This window comes from Falco cherrug, chromosome 4, assembly GCF_023634085.1.
Source record: "Falco cherrug isolate bFalChe1 chromosome 4, bFalChe1.pri, whole genome shotgun sequence".
In the NCBI taxonomy this organism is placed as follows: domain Eukaryota; kingdom Metazoa; phylum Chordata; class Aves; order Falconiformes; family Falconidae; genus Falco; species Falco cherrug.
This window is the reverse complement of record NC_073700.1, coordinates 37,157,387-37,179,959: the sequence shown is the minus strand read 5'-3', so window position 1 is coordinate 37,179,959 and position 22,573 is coordinate 37,157,387. Positions and strand designations below refer to the sequence as shown.

General features: G+C 54.3%; 1 protein-coding gene across 1 annotated transcript in view; it reads left to right on the top strand.

Annotated features, from left to right (window-relative positions):
- Positions 1-22,573, top strand: part of LOC102057076 (ankyrin repeat and fibronectin type-III domain-containing protein 1-like) — a 209,029-nt gene that overhangs the window by 146,272 nt on the left and 40,184 nt on the right. The window contains exon 5 of the mRNA XM_027810164.2: positions 21,430-21,558. Within this exon, the coding sequence (XP_027665965.2) occupies positions 21,430-21,558 (129 nt within the window). The remainder of the gene's footprint in view (positions 1-21,429; positions 21,559-22,573) is intronic.

Here is a 22,573-nt window from a genome sequence, read left to right as displayed (position 1 = left end):
GTGCTGGCTCAGGTATGATGTGCCGTGCCTCTCCCCAGTCCTCGGTGAGAAGATAAAGCTGTATTTCTTCAAGCACTGACTGCTAAAAGATCTGTGATTCTAAAGAAAAAAATACAATGGCATGTATTGCAAGTATACAGTGCCCTCCTCTTCCTTCCCTGCCACCCCTCCTACGCAGAGCTTTCTGATCAGTAAATCATCGTAGCAGGTTTCAGTGGTGTCAAGTGCATTAAATTTCTGCTCAGGAGTAAAAATTTCCCATTCCTTGCCCTCCTTTCTCAACCTCGCTGCTTTGCATCCTCTGAAGAGCTTGCTGCTTTGGCCACCAGCACAGCACGAGCAAGGTCTCTTGATTCCCTTTCCTGGAACAACCACAGATTAATCTAGCTTTTTATTCAAATACGCAGTTCTGGTATTTTCCCTCCATGCTTTCACCTGCAGTGCCAGACAGACAGCTGGGCCACAGAGCCATCAGTAGTGCACCAGCCTGCACTCTGTTCAGAAGCTTACTCTTGCTGAGGACCACGCTCCCCATGGCCACCTGGCTGGTATCTGAGCCCCTCACTGTGCAGCAGCACCGGAGGTGCCTGGGGCTCAGCTGCCGGCGATGCTGTTCTATAGAAGAGCGTTTTGTGCTCCTAAGACCCCTGGCAGGCAGGGAAGGACCAGCTGTTTGCAATGTCCTTCCAAACACATCCACACTCTTCCCAACTTCACAGTCGTCTCCCTTGCTCCTCCTGGGACCTCGTCACAGCCCATGCTGTAGGTAGTGACTCTGCAGCCCTTCTCTGAGCAGCCTGAGCTCCTGAGAAGCAAAAATTGCCGGTGGTGGTGGAAATGACAGCGTTAGCCTCGAGAGCAATCAGCCGGGTCTCCGTGAGCTGCGGCGTTGGTGTTTATCCCCTGGCTCCTTCCTCTGGGAGGATAATCAGGCTGAATATGCTGATTTACTTGGGCTCTACAGAGCAGACTGTGGGGAGACATGTAGATAACGCTAAATTGCTCAGGGAACAATATATCTAAGGACATAAAAGGATGAAAATACCTTGTCTTTGCTCATCCTGACAAAGCGATGTGCGCAGAGGTGAGATCTAAGGCTTTGAGCTTTCCCGTAGGTTTCTGGCGTTAACAAAGAGAGGATTCAGAGTGGTGTGGTCACTTCTGGAGATGTGCAGTGGGCTGGGACGAGGGTGCAGGTACTTGGTTGTCTCTTCAGGCTTGGGACATCATGCAAGAGGGCACCACCTCCAGCGTCACCATCTAATTTATGGGGAAATTAGTTCCTCCTCCAGAAGTGCCTCACCTCTCCACAGACTGTATAGGCAGCCTGGGCAGCTGGCTCAGATCTCTGCCATCAGCCTTGCCACTCATGGCTTTCGACACACCCAGAAGATGCAGCTGAAGGTAGGCTGAGCCTATAATAATTCCTGAAGAAACACTGAGTAATGGTATTTATAACTAATTAAAGACTTGACTGAATCGATCTGCGGACAGTATATACAGGCTGATTTCAGGGAGACTTTGGGGCATTTTACTCGAGGGGTGTGGGAGTGCTGCTATAAGCCCCCAGCCACAAGAAAACACCTTGTCCTGCAGCAAATGGAAATGCATGCAGTGCTTTGAGGAACTGGGCTGGAGAAGGAGGCAAAAGGACCCCCAGGGCCTGCAAAATCCCATTTTTACATTTAAAAATAGAAAAGCCAAGCCTTCCAAAAAGCTTGAATGCCTCAACAAAACTTCTGGAGCTGACGGTGCTCAAGCGGGGCTGTTATGGATTTTTCTTTGCGGTATGAGGTAGGAAGGAAAAAGCACCCAGGGAGGGAAAGCTCAGCTGCATTCATTCTTCCCCTCACATGTCAGAGATGCTTTGTTTTCCAGAAGTGCTTATTATTCATACAGTTATCTCATTAGACAGCTGAAACACAGCTCCAGCTTGGGGCTCGTCATGGTGCAGGCCCTACCATGGAGCTGTGCAGTGCCGCAGTTCTCCACCCTGCAGGAAGTCCGGTGGAGACAGCAGCGTGGTGCCTGCCCTGGGCCACCAGTGCCAGCGGTAGTTCAGTCATCTTTTCCCCACTGCGTTCCTCTTTTGTCCCTCTTTTAATCAAAGATTTTGTCCTGGATGCTAGGCCACCATCTAGCAGATATGTGGGCTTAGCATTCCTTGTCCTGCGGGTCCTTCAGCTCTAGGCAGCAATCTTTCCAAAGAAGGTACAGCACAAGAGCTGCTATCTCCAGATGTTTCCATTATTCCCAGATGTTTTCAGTAAGCCCCTCTGCTCGCACACAGCATCTTGACCACCTGTGTCAGAGCTGGGTTGCCAAGCCCAGTTGTGCTGGATCCCTATTCTGCAATGCAGCCACTCAGCTTTGCCATTTCCAGACCAACTGGATGGCTCTCAGGATGAGGAGGACTCTGCTTCCGAGCTTTGATCAAACTTCTGTGTCTCCCCACCTCCCCCCAGCTGGTGAGCATTGCTGGAAGCTCTGGTTTGAACCAGAAACCAATCTCAGACTTCTAACTTGTTTCTAACCGTCTTGGGTTTGCTGCTGCAAATTACTGGCTTTGCAAGTGAGGAAGTTGATTTCTGAAGGTGGGAGGAGGCAGCATGGCTGCTACTAAAGGTGTTGGTCCTGTTTCATTGAGAGCATCCTGTGGAGTCCTGCCTTTGGGGTTTTGTTGGCTGGCCGGAGCCCCCAGTGCTGTCACTTGGAGGGACCACGTGCATCGCGGTGTGCTTCACTGCAATTGGCAGCGAGTGCAGCATGATGGATCCCACCTCCTCCCACCGGTGCACAGCGTGGTCCTGGGGGATCTCTTAGCCACCAGACTCTGCTCACCCAAGCAGCAGAGATACTGAACAGGGTGTCAGCCACAGCGAATGTGAAATCCTAAATATTTGTACACAAAGGCCACGCTGAAATCCCCATCCTGCTCCCGACATCAGAGGTGTCATTTTTGATTTCCCAAACACAGAGAGAGCCCTTTCAGCCCTGGCCTGCTCAGACACTGCAGCTTTAATGTCCAAGCACCCAGCGTGTTTCCACTCCCCTCAAATGCATCAATCAGGTCTCGGTGAGGCTCTGAAAGAGCCAGTTTGTTAAAAAAATACACTTAGTGTAAAAAGTTTATTCCAGTTAATTAGGACTTCATTGCAATGGAAACAAATTACCCAGCTGTCATCTGCCAAGGCAAACAGCAACGGGAGAGAGGGGGTCCTGGCCAGGCGGGAGACAAACAGCCATCTCAGGCAACCTTATTTATGGCCTTTTTATGTATTTCTGTATTTATTTGGACATTCCTGAGCTGGAGAGCTGGGTTATTGCCGAGCCACATGCCCCCCCAGCACTTGCCCAGTGTAGGCTGTTGCTGGCGGCAGGTTATCTGCCTGTGGGGCTTCCCGGGCAAAGAACCAGCACTGGCCTGGGTGGGCATTCCCATGGGGACCCAGGGGCTGGTGTCCCTGTCCCTGGGCACATCCCTTTTGACCTTGTCTGGGTCTCTTGTTTCAGAGATGGAGGTGAGATGCTGGATGTGCAGGCGATGGGCAGGTTAGGGCGAGCTGCTTGTCCCTGCTCAGTGATGGAGGTAGGGGATACGGGGGTCCCTGGATGTGGCAGTGGCGTGGGGATGCACTCAGGAGGGCTGGGGACTGGTGGTCACAGGGAGATTTGCCCAAGCCAGGGACTCGCATGCTTCTGTGGTTCCCTGCCCTCACGGCGGGGTGCCCTGCCTCTGCAGTGACCCTGGGTACGAGCCCCCATCCCGGCTGTAGCTTTACTCTCCCCTTCCAGCACAGGCAATTAGCTTTTAGGCAGGAGAGGCGTAAGTGCTGGCTGATAAGGCTCCCACTCATTTCCAGCTCATTTTCATTTCATTTAAACAAACACCCCATCGACACCCTTTTTTCTTTCTAGAGCTTTTATTGAAAAAGAGGGAGAAAGGAGGAGCTGGGATGGGGAACAGGGAAGCTGGGAGGCACACTGGGAGCAGAGCTTGGTAGGAGCCGGAGGCCATGTGATTCCCGCGGGAGTGCTTGGGGAGCCAGGCAGGATGGTGCTGGCTCCCGCAGCTGGTGCTCGGAAGTGACAGATAAACCCGCAGGATTAGCAGCGTGTGGCGTTGCAGGAGAGCAGCATCCCCTTCCTGGAGCATTAGTCACCCGAGCCTGACGCCGGGCTGGGGGAGGCAAGTGCAAGTCATCAAATTACCTCCTGCTCCGGTCCCCCTGCTCCCAGGTGGCCTGTCCTTGCTTGTCCCTCCAGCTCTGCCCTTTGTAACCAGAAGGTGGGCTGTGCCAGGGCTGCTGTGGCCAGGATGGGGACAGGCCCTGGGGACAGATGGGTGCAAGCAGCATGTCTCCGCTTGGCCACAGAGATGTTCCCCTCAATGTAGCCACAAGCATGGGGGCTCTCCCCATGAAGCCTTTGGGGCTGCATTCTCCCCTGCTGGCCTTGGGGACATGGAGGACAAGAACAGGTTTCTGCCCTTGCGCTGGGACCTTCCAGTGGGCTTGGATTTCTCTTGTGTACCTGGTGGATAAACCCAAGGCTGTTCCACCCTTCTCATCTACCATGATCACATCCAGACCAGATTTTTCTGGTCCTGTGAAGTCCTGAAATTCACATTTGAATTTCACATTGCAAGCAAATTGCCATCCGGAGTCTTTTATACACTCTCCAAGAATGTTTCTGTTGCCTTATAGCTGTGAGATCACCGTGGCCCCCACTCCGAGGTTTCTGCCTGTGATGGCACGTGTTCAGGAGGGAGGAAAGCCTGGATTGGGGCAGGCATCATTGGAGGGGCCTGGAAGGAGGTGAATAGCAGAGCCGAGCACTGATGGCTACAGAGATGAGTCCTGAGACCAGACTGATCTCATCTGAGGGATGTAGGAAAGATGGTGACCAGCACTGGAAAGGACAGATCTGGCTTTGTTTCTGGAGCTTGGAAGGGAGCAGAGGAGGGATTGGGGAGTTTGGCGCAAGCTTCTTGGTTCCTTGCAGTCAGCTGGCCCATCTTTAGAGGGAATTTGAAAACGCAAAGATAAAAATCAGCAAGGAACCTCAGTGGCCAGTTTCCCTGCCTGAGAGCTGGGCTCTGTTGGAGGTAGCCCACCATTGCTTCAGAAGCAACGATGCCCCCTCGGTCCCACAGTGACATGTGCAGGGGTCCCCATGCTCCCACTCTTTGTGGGAGCCTCAGCAGGCAGAGCCAGAGCATGGGGTACCGGGCATCTCCTTCCTCCGGCTGGCAACCCTCTATTATTAGGGATTTTAGTTTTCTCTTTCTAGATTGACTTGTTGTCAGCATTTATTTTTAGCTCCTCCAGTGCCTCGCAGATTCCTCGAGGGATTCTTTCTTTCCCTCTCCCTCCTACAGGTTTGTTTGTAATGTAGTTGCGCTGATTTGAGCCATGAGCAGGAGGTTTCAGCATCGGCGGAGGCTGCACTGCGGTGCTTGCAGAGCAAATTACCTTTGTGGGTTTATCTAAGGTTGATGGGTCCGTGGGGTCCAGGCACCCTGGGGCAGCCACTCCAGCAGAGACTGGGATGCTGGGAGGGAGCTTTGCTCCCACCTACAGCCACTGGTGTGGGTGCCTTGCAGTCATCACTCAAAATCACTGTCAAAGCTTGCTGGGTGGCTGTTGTCCCCCTTGCTCCTCTCAGCACTGCCCTCCCTGAGTTTTCTCTCTTTTCACTACCCAGGGGAAAAACTCAGATCAGCATCACCACACTGGCTATGTGGAAACAAAACCCAGGGTCCTCCTGCAGCTCCACAGCCAGGTTGGATGGAAATTTTTAAGCATTTTTTTAAAGCTCTGCATAAAGTAATTCAAAACAAGTTGCAAGTATATTTTGGACTCCAGTGGAGCTATCGTCGTCGCCTCACTTCGCTCGCTGGCTGCCCCAGACAAGGGCTCACTTTGAGCATACCCTTCTGCCGAGCAGGGGGGGAATGTTTTCATTCCTAATTTAGAGCATCCGTCTCGCCGGGGTCCAGCCCCCCGTCTCCTGCTGAGCCCGGCTCAGCGCGGGGAGCCTGGGGCTCTCTGCAGCGAGTTTACCTGTCACCACCAGCTCCAGGGCTGTGCTAATGTGTTCGTTAGAAAATGTGACTCTCTTTGGACTTAGCCTCCTTCTTCTCACCCTGGGCTGGCGCTTGGTGGGGGATGTGTGAAGGTACAGTTTGTGCTCTGTTTTTTTCCAGAATTTCTGTTATTTTGTAGAGGAGGGTAAGTCTGCTTGTTTTTAAACGCCTAAAATATAGGTTGATATTCAGTACAGTTTTGCTGTTTTTCCTGGGGAGAGACAGCACTGGGAGGTCCCGTTCAGGTATGTCTTTGGTGGTGGTAGCTCCATCACTGTGGCGCCAATCCAGGAAAGTGCATTTTTCTGAAGCATTCATCTTCGCAGACCGCTCTTACCTGGGAGATGCGCACATGCTTAAGTGTTTTGTTGGACCCGGTCCTGTAAAAGCAGGATCCCTTCAGCAGCACGGGGAACCAAAGCCAACAATCCAGGCAAACCTGAAAGCCACTTGCAAGGCCACAAGAGTTAGATCCCCTTGCAGCAGCAAGGCCTGAGCATTGTGGTGTGGCAGCTTCTTTTCCTCTCTGTGGATTAACCAGCTGCGAGGGAGAGTAAGGAGAGCAGGCATCGCAGCCACACATCCCTAAGGAGTGGGTGGTGGGATGTGCTGAAGGAGAGGGCAGGGACTGGTGCTTCAGGGTTGCTCTTGGTGGCTTGTGTTTTGCAAAGCCATTCATCAGCTATCGCCTAACGGTACTTTCAGTCATGATGGGGTTATGGCTGGCTGAAGTCATGCCCAGGGTTAGCAGAGGGGCTTGGGGTACCTCTGCAATGAACCTAATGTCAGACTCTGCTTTCATCAAGCAACCAGGTGCTGGAGGTGAGAGGTTTTGAACATGGTCCCAGGTGCTGTGAGGTGCTGGGGCCATGGTGGACTTTCCCCTCTTAACTGTTTTGCTTTGGGGTCTGACTGCAGCATTTCTAGGGTTGATGTTGTTGTTGTGGCTTTTCTGATCCTTATTTTTATAATGTTCATTAGCACAGTTCCTATCAAAGAACAGCACGTTCCCTCCCTGTCCTCATTTTCTCCCTGGTTAATAACCCTTCGCTGCTTTGGTTCATTCGGAAAAAGAGACAGTAGGTTTGGGAACAACTCCTGGTCGTCCTAATAGACAGACATCAGCGTTTTCAGTCTGATCTGAAAAGCGGTGTTAATTCAAAGCGAGGGCTCAGTGAAATGACTGCAGAAGGCCCACGTTATGCGTCTGGGGAGCATTGAGCCAACCTGTATCAAAACGTGGCAGTGTGCGTGCGTTCCTCCAAGCTGCTGAGAGATGCTCTGAACCCAGATGGTTGCTTATCCTTTCAGAAATGGGCTGTAACAGCAGCCAGAGCTCCCTCCATCCCTCCCTGAGGCTCTGCTTTGGAGATACCCATTGCTGAGGTCCGTGGTGCAATGAGAACCCTTCTAACAGGGTTAACAGTGCCGGAGAAGAACTAAGGTGCGAGACACTGTATAGCAAAGGCTGAGCTGTTGCATGTACTGTGGGGTTGGAGGCATGTGCTGGGGAGCTGTGTTGGGGCTGGGATGGGATGGGAGGTCGTTATGGCTCCTGGGCATCTGGTCTGCTTCTGAAACCCCCACCATCTTCCTCAGCTGGGTTTTATTGGTGCTGAGGAACAGACGGAGGACACCAGGCTGAGGTTTGAAGCTCTGACAGCCTGGATGGAGTTGCAGCAAGATGTGAAGGGTGTTGTGTCCTGAGGGACCTGCCTCCTGTGGTGACCCCACCCCCCAGGCAGCATTTGCCATGCACGGGGGTGCTTTTTTGGCAACGACCTGCCATGGGCTCTGTGCTGGAGGATGAAAGGGGAAGACAAGACACCCGAAAACCACCCATGCTTCTATTGCCAGCATGAATAATGCACCTCTTCTTGATCCTTCAGGACTGCAGGTTTTCTCCAAGCACAGACTCTCCCATGGTTTATCTTTCATTGCTAACTCTTTGCTTTCTAAATGTCTGAAACCACTTTTGGAGACTTTGGGCTCCCTGCAGCCCGTGCTGCAGAGCACACCACGCTGGGGTTTTAAGTCAGCTGGTGCAAAGTCTTGCATCATGGGTTTGTCATCGCGTTTCTGCATTGCGCTCGCGTTGGTGGGCAGATGTTGTCCAATGGCAGAGAGGGCCTTGCACAGCTGTGGAGCAGTCTCACAGTGTGACATGTGAAGGCCAAGCCCATGATGAAAGGCAGGTAGTGAGAAGGTCACCTGCCATGGGTCACATCTCTCGCATTGGCTTCGCCCAGTGGTTGTGGTCTTTGATACAGGATTCCTTGGTTGGAAATGTGTCTCATCTGCATCACTCCAGGCTCAGTCCAGGATGAGCTGCCACCCTCTCACACTCTGTCCCCTCACCACTGCCCTCAGTCTGGTCATGCATGAAGGGCTTTTCAGCTGCAGGAGCTCTACTGATGGGCAGTGCCTCCTCTGGAAGATGTCAAGTGCTGCTGGTTCTCCTGCTGGGAGGTGACTTTCTTGGATGAAGAGAATCCTGTGTTGGAATAAAATTCCTGTCACTGGCCTTGCTGGCACGGCCATCCTTTGTGGAGTCTGAGGAAATGGGCCTGATGGTGATTTAGTGATGCTGGGCATGGTGCAGTGCAGACAGCTGGCTTCCATGGGTGTTCAAATAGAAAGGGCCGGTCCCTGCAGCCCTTGGGTATAGGTGGATAATAAGAGTCCATGGGGAAACTGAGGCATGGAGACTTTGGCTCACAGATGAGGCCATGCAGCCCAGACTGGTGTCCTTTGGTTTTCATAGTGCCAGATGAAAGCCATTGTGCTGGGCCCTCTCACAGCCCGGCCTGGAGGAGGACCCATCCCTGTGCTCAGTCCCTTGCTGTGGTCCCCTACCCGGCCGGTCCTTGGCCAGATGCTGGCTGGAGATGTGCCCCCCACAGGAACCACATCTCTGACAGATCACAGCAAGGTTCCCAGCCCTGGAAATGGCTTTGGCCCATCCTGCTTGGCTCCCGCTGGGGCACATCCCTCCTCCCAGTCATTGACGCTTGGCTTTTGGGTTGTTCGCGCCAGAACTGTGGCCGTTTACTCTTCCCCGAGGGCAGCGAGTGCCTCTCGCTCTCCCTTGCCTCTTTGCTGGAGTCCCTTGTGCCCCAGGCGCCAAGGAGCTCTCCTCTCACTTGGCTGCAGAAACAGGCTCAGCATCCCAGAAATTCAGGCTTTCATGTGGGAGCCAATAGTCACACAACCTCCATCCAGAAACCATCATTATCGGCCGCTTGCTTTTTCTTGGTTTCTTTGAACTACAGCTCCCAGGATGCCTGAAGATATGCAGACATCCTGAAGACAGTGGTTTCCCATAAACTTTTGGGGTTTCATGCTTTGCAGGCAGGAATGTTTTTATTGCGTCGCAAATCCCTTCAAGTCCCTCAAACCTCCGTGGCGCTTCCCCGCCGTGGGGCAGACGTGGTGGCTGGAGGCGGCCGTGAGAGAGGCACGCCAAGGGCTTTTCTCTCCTGCATTTTTCCCCTTCTTGCAAGAGGGACCTTTGTAAATCCTCATCGTGCCTTTTCAAGGGGACTTTTGGACTGGGAGGAAGTTTGGACAAGCTACAGTTTGCCCACAGGGATGCGTTTCCCATTCTCCTTGTCCCCGTTATTTCAAAGGCTGTTAAGCAGTCCCGCATCCCCATGCGCATTGCTGGGCAAAGCAGGGGAGATGCTAATGGGCAGTGCCTTGGGCAGGGTGGTGAGGGGTTTTCACTGTACTGGGAAGAACTGGAGGTGCAGGGAAGAGAAAAAGATGCAAATTCATACACCACTGCCAGAGAGCCCAGCATGCTGGGTTTTAAATCCTGATGTGCTCAAAGACCTAAGGGAAAACCAGAGAGGGAAATTTTCCTTTGGCACAGAAAGATGTGACTGTAACTGCGACCTGATGAGTCCCCACTCCCAGCCCCCAGTGCAGATCTGCTTCTGGGCCAGGTGAAACATCGGGGGATGGTGCATGCTGCGCATGAGCCCCACAGGTGCCCCTGCAGCTCTGCATCTTCCTGCTGCCCACCCTGGGACTGAGAGGAGGGTGCTGGGAGTGGAGTGGGGTCCATGGCATGGACCCGGCTGCCCCTAATTACCGCTTACTTTCTGTAGAAGAGGAAATGCAGAGGGCAGAATAGGGCTGTGTATAACTCAGTGGCATTTTATAGCATTATTCTTCTGACCATAAAAATAATGAGTTTTTCCCATTTGGTGCTTGGTGGACACCAGTGTTATGTTTTCTAGTCAGACTCGTGGTGTTTTGCCTTCCTCCTTCTACCCTTTGGCTGGTTAAAGAAACCTCCAGAATCCTCTGTAGGTGCTACTTTACCAGTTTGAGGAGCTTTGTGAATGAAATACAGAGGTGCTGGGTGCCCTTTGGGGGCCACCAGCATCACCAATCACCCAGCTCTTGCAGGAGACAGCAGAGCATGGGTTAGCTGTGTGTGGCCATGGGACATGTCCTGGCTCTGCTCTGTGCCATCCCTGAGCAGCGAGGCCAGCGGGATGCTGCTGGGGATCTGTTTCTGGGTGGGTGCCTTGGTGCCTCCAGGATCTAGGCTCATTCCCTGCTGCCCCTCTGCCATCCTTCCCTGAGGCGCCCTGTGCAAGCACACCTACACGCATAAGCACCCCCGTGTGCAGCAGCACGCCCGTGTGCACACATGGCTCCTGGCACCTGCTTGCCTGTCCCGACAGCAAGCAACGGTGGCAGGCAGTGTGGTCCACTGGAGGAGGCGGGTGCCAACCCAGAAAGGAAAACCATCGAGGCTCTGCGGCCGGCTCGCGTTAACCACATCACTCCTCTCCTGCACTTGGAAAAGCCTGGCCGACTGGCAGCCCAGAATAACAAGCTTTTCCATTCCTGCGCGCAGCATGGGATGCAGGGCCATTTTAAACAAGAGTCGGCTCCAGCGTGAATGCAGTGCTCAGACTAAACAACAGCACGTCCCCCCGGAGCGCCTTGTCCCCTGCAAAGGGGGATCAGGCTGCTGCAGTCACATCTGCTGGGGCAGAGTGGGTCAGCCTGAGCAGGGGTGCCGGGATGGTGTGGTGATGCCTCACTGTGTGTGGGCTCAGCCTGAGCAGCGGCCAGAGCAGGTGAAGGAAGATGAAGGTCCCAGGAGGGCTGAGCTCCTCCAGGGACCTCATCCATCCATGCTGATTGCACGCAAGGGAAGAGATTTGTTGTGTTTTGTCCTTTTCTCTTTTTCTTTTATTTTCCCTGGTATCTTTCTAATTAGAATAAAAGCTTTAATTTCTATAGAGGAAGTTCTGAAAACTAGCTGTCAGGGCTGTATGCAGAGCTTATGTCACCTTCAGGATCCCACCTCTTCCAAAGCCCTGCAGTTCATGGGCCACGTTCATATCGTTGGGCATGAGGTCTGTCGGCATCATGTCCCACTACCTCCCTGCTGTGCTCGCCCGTGAGATGCTTCCTGGCTTGTGCCCACATGGGGATGGGTTCCCAACAGGATTGTGCATGCCTGTGGGTGATGATGCCCAGGGAGGGAGATGATACAGGTGTGGGTCCCGTCCCTCCCAGTGGTCTGAGCGTGCTGGGGGGCTGCAGGGCGCAGCGTGACTCACCAGGCTGTGGGCACGCATGCTCAGCATCTCTGTTCCTGCATGGACAGCTGTTGGTCAGAGGCGGGACAGTTGTTATTGTCAAAATGCAAATGAATAAAATCATTGTTTTGGCAGAGAATTTTTAGGGGAAGGACATGCAAATTTACCTTCCGTTCAGAGTGTACATTGGTATTAAAATACAATGTTTGAAAGCCAAAACAAAGGAACATTTTAATTTGGGACTATCAGATGGTTCCTTCTGCTTGGATTAGCATCAAATTCTTTGCAGCAAATGCTGTAAGTTTGACAAAACTAGTTTTCAAAGAAAACAAGAAAGTTCTAAAAATGCCATCCATTTCTAGGGATTGTTGCTGCTTTCACTTGCCTCCGCTGTCGTGAAGCAACTGTCCTGGTACTGAATACTGGACAGGCCAACAGGAACAGGCTTTGGGAAATGCGAGTAGGATGTGTAGTTTGGTTTCTTCCTGGATGCTGCTTTAATCTGGCCTCAAAGTAGCTCATGAAAAAGAAAAGAAGCCTGGGGTTCTGCTCGGAGGCACAGGGCCTGAGAGGTCTGGTAGGACCTTGGGGTACACCTGAAGGGTGCTGACAGACCTCACTGTCGTGGTGGGAGCAAGTTGGAGGCTGAGCTGAAGGGATGTGTTCTGTTTCTTTCCTTGGCCTTCTTTGTAAATACCCTCCAAATAAAACCTACTTTTCCACAGTGCTCGGAAACAGCTGCGCCACTTATTTAAACACATCCATGAGGTATCTCCGTCCTTCTCCCCCTGCTTCCCTTCTCCTTTCATCCTTGGGTATACCTACCCGCCTTGTGTTGCAGATCAGAAATAGAGACTAGCCACCAACTTGCTAATTGTAATGCAGCCTGATAATGCCATCTATAATTAGCTGTACGTATCAAAGTGGTTTGGCTGGCAGAAGGTTTTTTGTGACCCTGTTATCATACTTTAAATAGAGGATCCCATCTGCTCTGCCCGACTCCTTGCTACAAAGCCAGGTCCTGCAGAGTCCAGCTTGGTTCTTCCCAGGGAATCCAGCCCAGCACCCATCTAGGTGCCTGCATCTGCCAGGCTTATGAAGAACCAGGCCTGGTAAAGCAGTGCTCGTTGACAATCTTTAAGTGTTGTTTATGCCCCTCAATGTGGCAAATTTTGGCAACCACCGAGAGATCTGCTGCTGCAAAGTCTCTTGCCTGAGCCCCTGGTCACCACAGCTGTCTGGACATGCTGTCCCAGTGACACGGGGCTGCCCTGGGTTGTGGTTATTGGGGTTTTGCAGGTCTGACCCATCTCTCCTTTCTGGCTTTAGGGTACTCATCAACCAAGAGGCAGCTCATGTTGATGTGTGCTATGGCACAAGGAGCAATGGTTCAGGTTCTCTGAACCACTCAGGGTCAACTTGTCTAGAGTTGCAGCATTGTGTCCCAGGGCTGTCAGACATTGCTCCTTGTTCCCTTTTGTCGAGACCTCTAGCTTTTTTCTTTACCATCTTATGCAGCTCCTGCCATGCTTTCCCCATCTGCAGCATCCCCACTGTCCCTTTCTCTGGCCTTGGGAAGCCTCAGCGTGCTGGCCAGCTGTCCTTCCTTGCAGCAGCTCACTCGCTGGGTTAAAACAGGCATCCCCAGCTTTGCTCAGTCCCACCAGACTGGCTGGTTTAGCTCTTGAGACTCATCCTTGTCAGGTGGGTGAGCCAGCACACTCACAGAGCTCATCCCCGTAGTAGTGCAAAAGCCCTTGACTTCTCTGCAGTGTCACCCACCCTTGGCACATCACAAAGCTCACAAGCCTGTGTCATAACAGATGGAGAAGTTTGGTTGGGTAGATATGCCTGAACTCATCACTTGCTCCAACTGTGGCTGCCCACAGCTACTCTGTTGCACTGTCTAATCTGTCCTGAGCTCCTCAGGGAGGTAAACGAGCATGTGTTCCACTGATGTGCTGTTCAGAGCTGCTGTGCTCTGGGCAGGGGCAGAGATTTCCTAATGTAATAACCCGCAGGCAGACCTGAGGCTGTAACAGCATCAGATCTCACAAACTAATCACGGCTGAGTCAGCCCAAGAAGTGGGATGCTGAAGTCCCAAAGGAAACCCAGGGACTTGGAGAAACTGTGGGTGAGTTCCTCTCCCTGCACAGAGCCAATGCCCTGCCCTTCGGGTGAGGAACTAAACCTGCCGAGATGCTATCTGCTGCCCTGCCACAGGGAGTGAGAGCCCAGCTGAGCTCCTGTGCCGGTGCCCTGGGGAAGGCACCTCACTTCTGTTTGTGTTGAACCGTTGCATTTTGTCAGGAGATCACCCAAGCTTCCCATTTCCAGCCCTGGGCAGCATCTGGGGAGTAGGAGGTAAGCCCCCAGAAGTGCAGCAGAAGAGCAGCATCCCATACATGGGATGTTCATCAGCAGAAGCCTTGGCTGGGCAGCCTTTGCAGGCAGTGGTGGCCACGTGCCGTCAGCATCTGTCCTTGCGCTAAGGGAACAGCACATTGAGGACAGGCTATGGTCAGGGGGTCCCCAGTGCTTCCCCCCCAGCACTCACATGGAGCTAAGGTGTGCAGCACCCGTTTGGGCTTGGGAAGTCCCTGTGGGCAGTGTCCTGTGCCGGTCACCTGGCAAACCAAAATAGTGGTAGAAGAGCTCTGTCCATGGCTTGTGCGCCCCAAGCCTGGACGTTGCTCAAGGATTTAGGAGACTGAGGAGGAGGAATGTGAGGAGAGTGGAGTATGTGGCTGTGTGCAGCTCACCAGGTTCCCTGCCTTGTCACCCATGAGCCCAGGGAGATCAGAGAACAGTGGCCAAAACCACTTTCCTGAGTGATGAGGGCAGGGGCAGGGCAGACTAGCAGCAGGAGGGGCTCTTGGAGCTTCCTCCTCCAAAGCTCACCTGGGGACCCCAAAAGTTTTGGTGGGAGTCAGGGCAGTTTTCAACATCACTGCCTCTGCTTCCTCCCCTTCTCAATAGGAACAGATGACGAAGCAGGGCCATGCAGGATGGCAGGGGCTTGCAGCATCCTCTGGGGATGCCCGTGGGGTTTGGTGGCATGTTGTTGCATCAGGAGTGCCGCAGAAAGCCCAAAGCCGGCAGAGGTGAGCTTGAGGCATTGCTGCCTTCTGCCTGGTAGTCCCTTCACAGCTCAGTGTGGCCCCTTTCATTCAAGCCCAGTCCCTCTCATGTGAGCCTGGTTCCGCCATCCAAGCCTGGTCCCTTTGGTCAAGCCTAGTCCCTCCACCCGAGCCCAGTCCCCCCGGCCCAGCCTGGTCCCCCCAGCCAAGCCCGCACAGACTCGTGGTTATGTAAAGCCCCAGCGAGCACGGCCGGGAGATTCTTCAGTGTCGGAATCTGAGTCACATGGGGCTGTTTTATTTCCCCCTCTGCTAATCTCGTTTCTATAGAAACAAGATTGAGAGGAAAAAAAAAAAAAAAAAAGAAAAGAAAAAAAAGAGCCAAGCACAGAGCGAGCGAGAAACCTGAGGTGATGGGTGAGCAAAGCGGAGGTGGTGGATGAGGAGGTCGGGCAGCTCAGTGGGAGAAGGGGATCCCACTCGGGATGGGAGCGTGCCTGTGGTTGTGTGAATCGAGGGGACAGGGACTCTCCCAAAAAGCCACTCTCAGATGAGCTGCTCCTCCATCGGCGGGCAATCAGCGGAGCCCAGAGGGAAGGGAGCAGAGGCTGTGCAGGTGAGTGAGCATCGCTCGCGTGGCTCCTGGGCATCTTTCCTCAGCACGGCATGGCACAGCACGGCACACTGCAACTGTGCCTGGTTCACTGGGGGTCCTGTCCCCGGCTGCTGCTTTGAGGACACGCTCACGGCTGCAGCCACTGTCGGTGGGCTCTGTGCCCGTAGCGCACCACTGCAGCGGGCCGGTGAGCAGGTTTGCCGGAGCGGCATTCACGGTTGACACTTGCCCGGAGGCTGGCTGCATGTGTGCAGTGTGCACGTTCCCTTTCCGAAGCCTCTGTCTCCTAAAAGACTGCTGCCTGCTTGGGTGGGAGGCACCTTCCCAGCTTCAATTGTTTTTCCTCTGTTTTATTCTAACTGCACCTGTGCAAATAAAAATCTCAGGGGAGCCAAGCCCCACAGCTGCAGGGAGCTCAGAGAGCTTTGCCCGCTCCCAGCCCCGCTCGCCCCGTGGCAGGTCCAGCTTCGCAAGATCAGGCTGCAGCTGGGATGCCTGTGGGGATAAGCCCAACTTGAAAGCTGGTTTTGCAGTGACTGTTCTCAAAGGGAGGACCTGCTGAAAATGCTGCTTGCTTGGCTGCTGCCAAGTGCCTGGGCTGCCCACAGCCACCGCATGGCTTGTCCCAGGACTTTTGCTTGCCTGTGCTTGATTCAAGAGTCTGGCAGCTGCCAGCCAGGAGCTGGGTTAGATCAGAACCACGTACAAGCACGTGCTGGCTCCTGAGTCTCGGGCTAGGGAGTGCAACAAGTGGGAGTTATTCCTGCCTGTGCTAAGATATCTCCATCTCTGTGGGATGGATAGCTTGTGCCTGTGCGGTGGTGACAGCTTTGGCTGGGCATGTTAATGGAGCAGGAGCATTGCCAGTGCTGCCAGTCCCATGCCGGTGCCCGCACCAGCCCTGCCTCATGACCTCGCTCATCCCACACCTGTGGCACAGTGCAGCTGTACTGCATGGACCACGGTCTGCCTGCAGCTCCGGCCATGCACGGCCAGGTCTTGCAGTGCCGGCAGCTGGGTGAGGTGCTGCACAAGCACCCGGGTTTCTGCAGCCACACGCTCGCTCTGACGGCTGCAAACCACTGAAATGCGCTGCTTTTTGTAGAGGCAGCCCGCGATGTCTCTCCAAAAGCCACCACAGGGGAGAGGGAGGGCTGCAGAGCCAAGGAGATGAGGATTTTGCTTGTCGTTGCTTTCCAATTGTGGCATGGCGTGGGGGACGCAGTGGTGAGGCATTGCAAACCCCCGGCTGGATTCGTGCCTGTGCACGGCTGGTGAGGCTGGAGGGATGAATTGAGCCCCTGTGTATTTCTGTACTAAGTCAGCTTTGGGAAATGTCATTGCTCATCCGCCTGCCTGGCCAGCGAGGGGGTGGAGGGCGGTGCTTCAGACCCTTGTCCTCATCTGAAAGGGCAGCTGAGCAGATTTTTGTGTTGGGATGCTGCGTCCTGTGATGGCCCAGTGAGCTGGCTGAGCCACAGGCAGCATGGGGCCAGACTGCCAGCCACGGTGTCTCTGCTCTGCCTGCATTCCTCAGCAAGCGGGGGCTTCAGCAGTCACTCATGCTGGGGTCAGACCGCCAGAAAACATGCCTGGTGAAGAGATGGGCATCAGGCTGGTGTTACATGGCATGTTTGGGCAGCACAGCTGGCGTGGAAGCTGTGCCCTGGGCTGAGCCTTGCCCGGGCTGGGCTGTGCCAGCAGCGAGGGTCTGAGTGCTGCTCTGGGCACCCTCTGCTCATCCTGGTTCAACACCCTGGGAGGCCATCAGCACAGACCAGGCTAGGGACAGCAATGTCCCCATCTCCCTTCAGCAGCAGCATCTGCCTCTGGCTGCCCCTGCTTGTTCCATGCCTGTGGCGAGGGGTGGGTGCTGTGGCTGATGCCAGGGGTGTATTTGCCGCACCGGGTCCTGCCACCCCCGCATGCGCACGAAGCAGTGGATTTATGGGGGAGATGTCACGTGCAGGCTTTGCATCCCCATGCCCCACCAACAGCGGTGTTCCTGCCTCCCCAGCAATGCCAGCTCTGCTCTGCTGGGAGGTTTGGAGGGAAGAGCTGAGAATGGGTATTGCTGCAAGTATCTCCAGGGCCAATTATTTCTGGGAAAAAGATGCTGTGTTCTGACTTAAACGCTGACATGGGACTCTGAACATGTGTAATCTGGCTGACAGATGGCAAATCATAGAGGTGTGATTTATGATACAGCACAGTAGCTGAACAACCTTCTCTGGTTGTCAGGAGACAATTCTTCCCAGTGCTGCGGTTGATGTTTCAATTGATGGTTTTTCCCGTGTGTCCCTTGGCTCCTTGGCAGCGTGCGGGGACCACCGGGGAGCCCTGGCAGGTGCTGGTGCAGCAGGCTGGGTCCACCAAGTTGCTGCAGAGATGCTGCTTCTTATTGTGGGGTAGGCAGGTCACCCCAAATCCTGCCCAGGCTGGACCATGCGCACTCCAGGCAGGGCTGGGGGAGTGGTGCTGGCCTTGTCCCTGTCCCATGGCTGGAATGAAGTAGGCTCAAGGCAGCAGTGGCTCTCTGGGGCTGCCTATTCCCTAGATTGACACTTGTGGTGCTAAGTATGCTGGTACCGATGGGAGAAGGCACGAAAATCTTGTCCATCAGTGAACTGCACAGAAGGATGGATGCTGACAGCCACAGGGAACCTGCCTTGCTCACACAGCCTCTCTGTGCCTCAGTTTCCCTGCCTCTACCTTAAGATCCCTAACATTGGTCTTTCTCAAGGGACAGAGGCATCTATTACTGTTTGGAAAGCCCTGGGAAGGAAAAGTATGGTTCCAGCTGCATCCCCTTCCCAACTCGCTGCTGCTGTCCCACAGAGCACAGACCCCAGGCACAGTGCCCAGCATGGCTGTGGAAGCATCCTGACTCTGGGAGCACCCCAGCCCCAGGGGACCAGAGCAGCCCCAGCACCAGGAGCTCAGGGAAGCTGACCCACAAGCAGGACCTCGGTGGGGCAAGGGGAGAGGGGCAGAGGTGGCTGTTGGCGTTGGGTTGCATTTGCCTGAGTGCAGCCATGGCAGAGCAGGTATGATTCATTCCCTCTTCTGCAGTACAGTTTATGTAAAGCAGCACTGTATAAATAGCCAGATGATATGTAACGTGCTCCTGGCTTTCTAATTAGTGATGCTTCTGCTGGAGCTTTTGGGTCTGGCAGAGGTGAGAGGATGTTTGTTCATTGCTCAGTGATGGATGAATTGCTGACAGCTCTCAAGGAGGATGTACCAGCCCATCAGAGCAGTCACAGCCATCTCCTTTAACCTGGCTGTGAGCAGCTGGAGGTGGTGGGTGAACCAGCTGGGTGACTGGTGGGTTGGAAAGTTGGTCTGGGGGGTGAAAGCAGCATACATGTCAAGACTCTTGGTCACCTTTTGGCTTATATGTGGCCTTGCTTGTCCGCCCCGGGTTGGGCAGATCTAGGCAGCACCTGCCCTGAGCCAGAGAGCATCGCCTTTCTCCCTGCGCCTTCCTCTTCGATGCCGATCCGTGCCACCGGGGGAGTCAAGGCAAGGCCACATGTCCCAGAGCACCCAGGTGGCTCCACCCCCACCAGCACACCCTGCTGCCAGAGACTAACGCTTCTTCGCTTCTTCGTTCCCAGCCCTGCTGGTGTGTCACCCTGTTTTCCCCCTGCCAGCTCTTGGTGGATGCTGTTGGCTCTATCCAGTGGCTGCTTCTTCCCTGCCTGGAGCAGTGAATGCGTCCAGGTAAACCTCCTGGGCGTGCAATTGTCCTGGTGGTGCTGATCGCAGGAGGCATGTACCGGCATGACAGGCACTTGTTTGTTGCAGGGGGCAGCTGCCTTCTTGCATCTATGCAGGTGGTTTGGGATTTCCCAGCCCCCCATCCTGGCTGGGGACCAATTTGGGAGGGGTGGCTGTAATGGCACAGGGAGCATGGTGGGGATCAGGGAGCACAGCAAACAGGACAGTGTTCTCCAGGCAGTCCCCAAATATCTTATAAGATCAACACCTCCAGCATCCTGGCAGCTGGGGATGGAGCCCTCACCCCTGCAGGGAGGCCGGAGCCTCTCCTGGAGAGGTGGAATGCTGGGCAGCCTAGGACTGCCACAGCGGGAACAGTCAAATGCCACCGAGGAGATGCTATAGGAAGCCAGCAGCATCCAGTCCCACCACCCATCCCCATCCCTGCGTCAGCCCCAAGCCCTGCTCGCCCCAAGGTCCACATCACACCGGGGGCTGCTGTGGTCAATGCCCATGCCTCTCTAAATTGGGATCCTATTCATTGCAGCTGAGCTTTGACACCAGATCAAGGGAGAGGCGAGGTGGCAGGGATGGTGGTAGCACAGGGCTCTGCTCGATGGGCTTTCATAAGGCACCTGGGTCGCTCCTCTTTAAACACCTCTTCCTCTGGCTGTGATCAGGGGAAAGCTGGGGTTTGGGGTTATTGTTGGGTTTCTTTTAAGGCAAACCTCATCCTTTACATCAAAGTAGTATTTCTTCTCAAGAATGTAAAGAATGACCCTGGAAGGTCTGAGCGGCTCTTTCCCAGCGGTGATTGGAGAAACGAGAGCCTTCTCCAGAAAGCTGTCTCCACCCCGTCCCCAGCAACAGCAATTCATAAGCTGAAAAATAAATCAATAACCAGAGTTAATGAATTGAAGATGTCTGTGTTTAAAATGTATCAGGAAAAAAACGGTTAGCTGGTCGCGGTTGCATAATTATTGTGAGGAAAGGCAGGGAGCTCTCATTTCTGAGAAATACCTTCTTTTTTTCTTTCTTTTCTTGGAGGTATTTTGTTTTGTTGGAGCTGTTCAGGAATCAAGAGGAGGGGAGGACTGGCTTTAACAATGTGTGTAGGTTCAAAGTCTCCCCCCAGGTCTGTCCCTCATCCCCCAGGACCTCTGTCAAATCACTCTTCCCCTTCCCTTCTTAGCCTGGAGCCAGCTGAGCAGGAGGAGCTGGTCCTGCTAGTGCAGGACCAAAGGAGGAGGAGAGGCAGTGGCTGTGCCAGCGTGTGTGGCAGGGCTGGCAGACAGCACCAGTGCCACCAGCCTGGTCGTATGCCCAAGCTGGGTGTCCCAGCTCCCCATCTGCTCCTCCCTCATCACTCCTGGTGAATTGGCAGCAGGGACAGGTTGATGCGCTGTGTTCAGCTGCAAGCCAGAGGTGCTGGCCCTTGGCACAGCCAACACCAGGGTCTCTGTGTGCTGCAGGGGAAGGCAGAGGGCTGCAGGTCTCTGCAGGGCAGGCACCTCCCAAGCAAATCTCAGGGCCAGCTTTCTGCATTGCCCCTGAGTTTGGAGATGGTGTGGTTGTGCCTTGGGACAGCAGTTCTTTTACGGAGAGAGCTGGGGTGGAGGTGGGTGTGCAGCATGACCCCGGAGCCTGGGGATGCTTTTCTTCTGGGTCCCAGGGACTGACAGTGATGCTGGAGCATCCTGCCCAGCAGGAAGGGGCTTTCTTTGTGCAGACACATCTTGCAGCTGAACCAATTTGCTCACAAATATTTCTGTTTCCTCCTCTGAAACATCTCTGTCGTGGGCTGATTTCCATACCAGCCCACCTCAGGAAAGCTGTGCCCAGTGTTTGAAGGCCCCAGCTGGGAGGCCACAGGGGCTCTGGGGTTTCTTGGAAGGAGTGTGCAGCGGTAGAAGAGGCCTGCTTTGATTTTGTCCACTGATGCTTCCCCAGCTGCCGGACCCCTCTCAGGTACTGCAAGAAGCAGAAGCAGCCGGCGTTTCTGTAGCATTGGCCGTCACCAGCTGGCATTTGGGCAGGAGCATACAACCTAGGGAGGTGATTTTGTCGCAGTGGGGAGCAAGACCCAGTGCTCCCAGCCTGCCAGGCTTGCAGCTTTGGTTTTGCTAATAGCACACCACAGACCCGTGCTGATCCTGGCCTGCTGAAGTGATGCTAAATCTGCTGCAGCCCTGCTTCTTCCCCCTGAGGCTGGTGCTATCCTGTCCTGGCGCTGCTGGCCACCCAGCAGCCCCCTCCGTTCAGCTCCGAGCTTCACCTGGCTTTGTGCCGTGGACCTGCTCCTGGGAGCTGGGGTGCTTCAATGACATTAATGCCTTTCCTCTCCCCTTCCCCAGGTCGGAAAGCAGCCTCTCTAGGTTTGCCCACCGCTTGTCAGTTAAGCAGAAGCAGGAGAAGAGAAGGAAAGCTGAGTATGCCTCGGCTGAGCTGTCTGCCTTCCGGCCCAGGTCTCTGAGCATTGAATGGTAAGAGCCGCAGGACAAAGCTGGGGGAAAGGAGCTTGTGCCTCTCCAGCCCCACTGCTGTCCCCTGTCCCCACTGCTGCCACTCTGTCCCTGCCCAAGCAACACCCCTCCAAACCCCTCTCTCTGCAGGAGCTCTCGCAGGACATCAAACCAAAACATCCCCCCTTGCCCCAGTACAGGGAGCAGCAGGGAGCCCCAGGTGGCTCCTTCCTTGGGGCAGCTGAAGGAGACCCCACAAACTGAGCCATGGGGGTCTTTCAGGGTTCATGTGGGATGTGGATGTGCGTGTCTGCTGGGCTGGGGCACATGAGTGCACAGCCTCTGGCAGCCCCCACTGCCAGCTTCTCCTCTCCCCTTCCCTTCCCTCCCCACCTTGTGCTCCTTATAGGAGCTGGTGGAGGAGGCATCCCGCGGCCCCTCACTGCCCAGTGCACCTCTGTTGGATAAACCAGAGCCCAGAGCTGCAGCGAGATGGCCGCAGCCAGCATGGTGGCACTGGGAGCTTCAGGGGCTCCCTGCTAGTGCTGTACCCGGGGTGAGTGGTGTGAGGGTTTGGGGTGGTCCCAGCACAAGCCACCCACCAGGCAGCCCCGTTTGCCCATGCTGGAGTGATGCAGTGTTCCTTCCTTCCCCGATGCTGCTGCTGCTGCTGCGGTGGTGCCTGTGGGGCCCCTCGTGTGGAGCACAGGCTCAAACTGCAGTCCTTGCTGGAGCACGGAGTAATTTATCCTGGGTTTCTAAGCTCTGATGCAACAGCCTTGGAAGCAGATCACAGTCAACCCTCCCAGCGTTAGAGGTGACCTGCTAAGGATATTTAAAAGAACTGGAAATTGCATTGCTTTCTGTTTCCTTAGATGGGTAAAGGAGGGTAAAACTTTTATTTTTTTAAAAAAAAAAAAAAGAGAGAAGAAAAGAAATGCTTAGAAACTGCAAGAATGTCAAGCTTGGTTCTCATTTTCCCTGCTTTTTTTGGAGATCTTTCTGGCTTTTATTGTATGTTCTAACACTTCAGTGT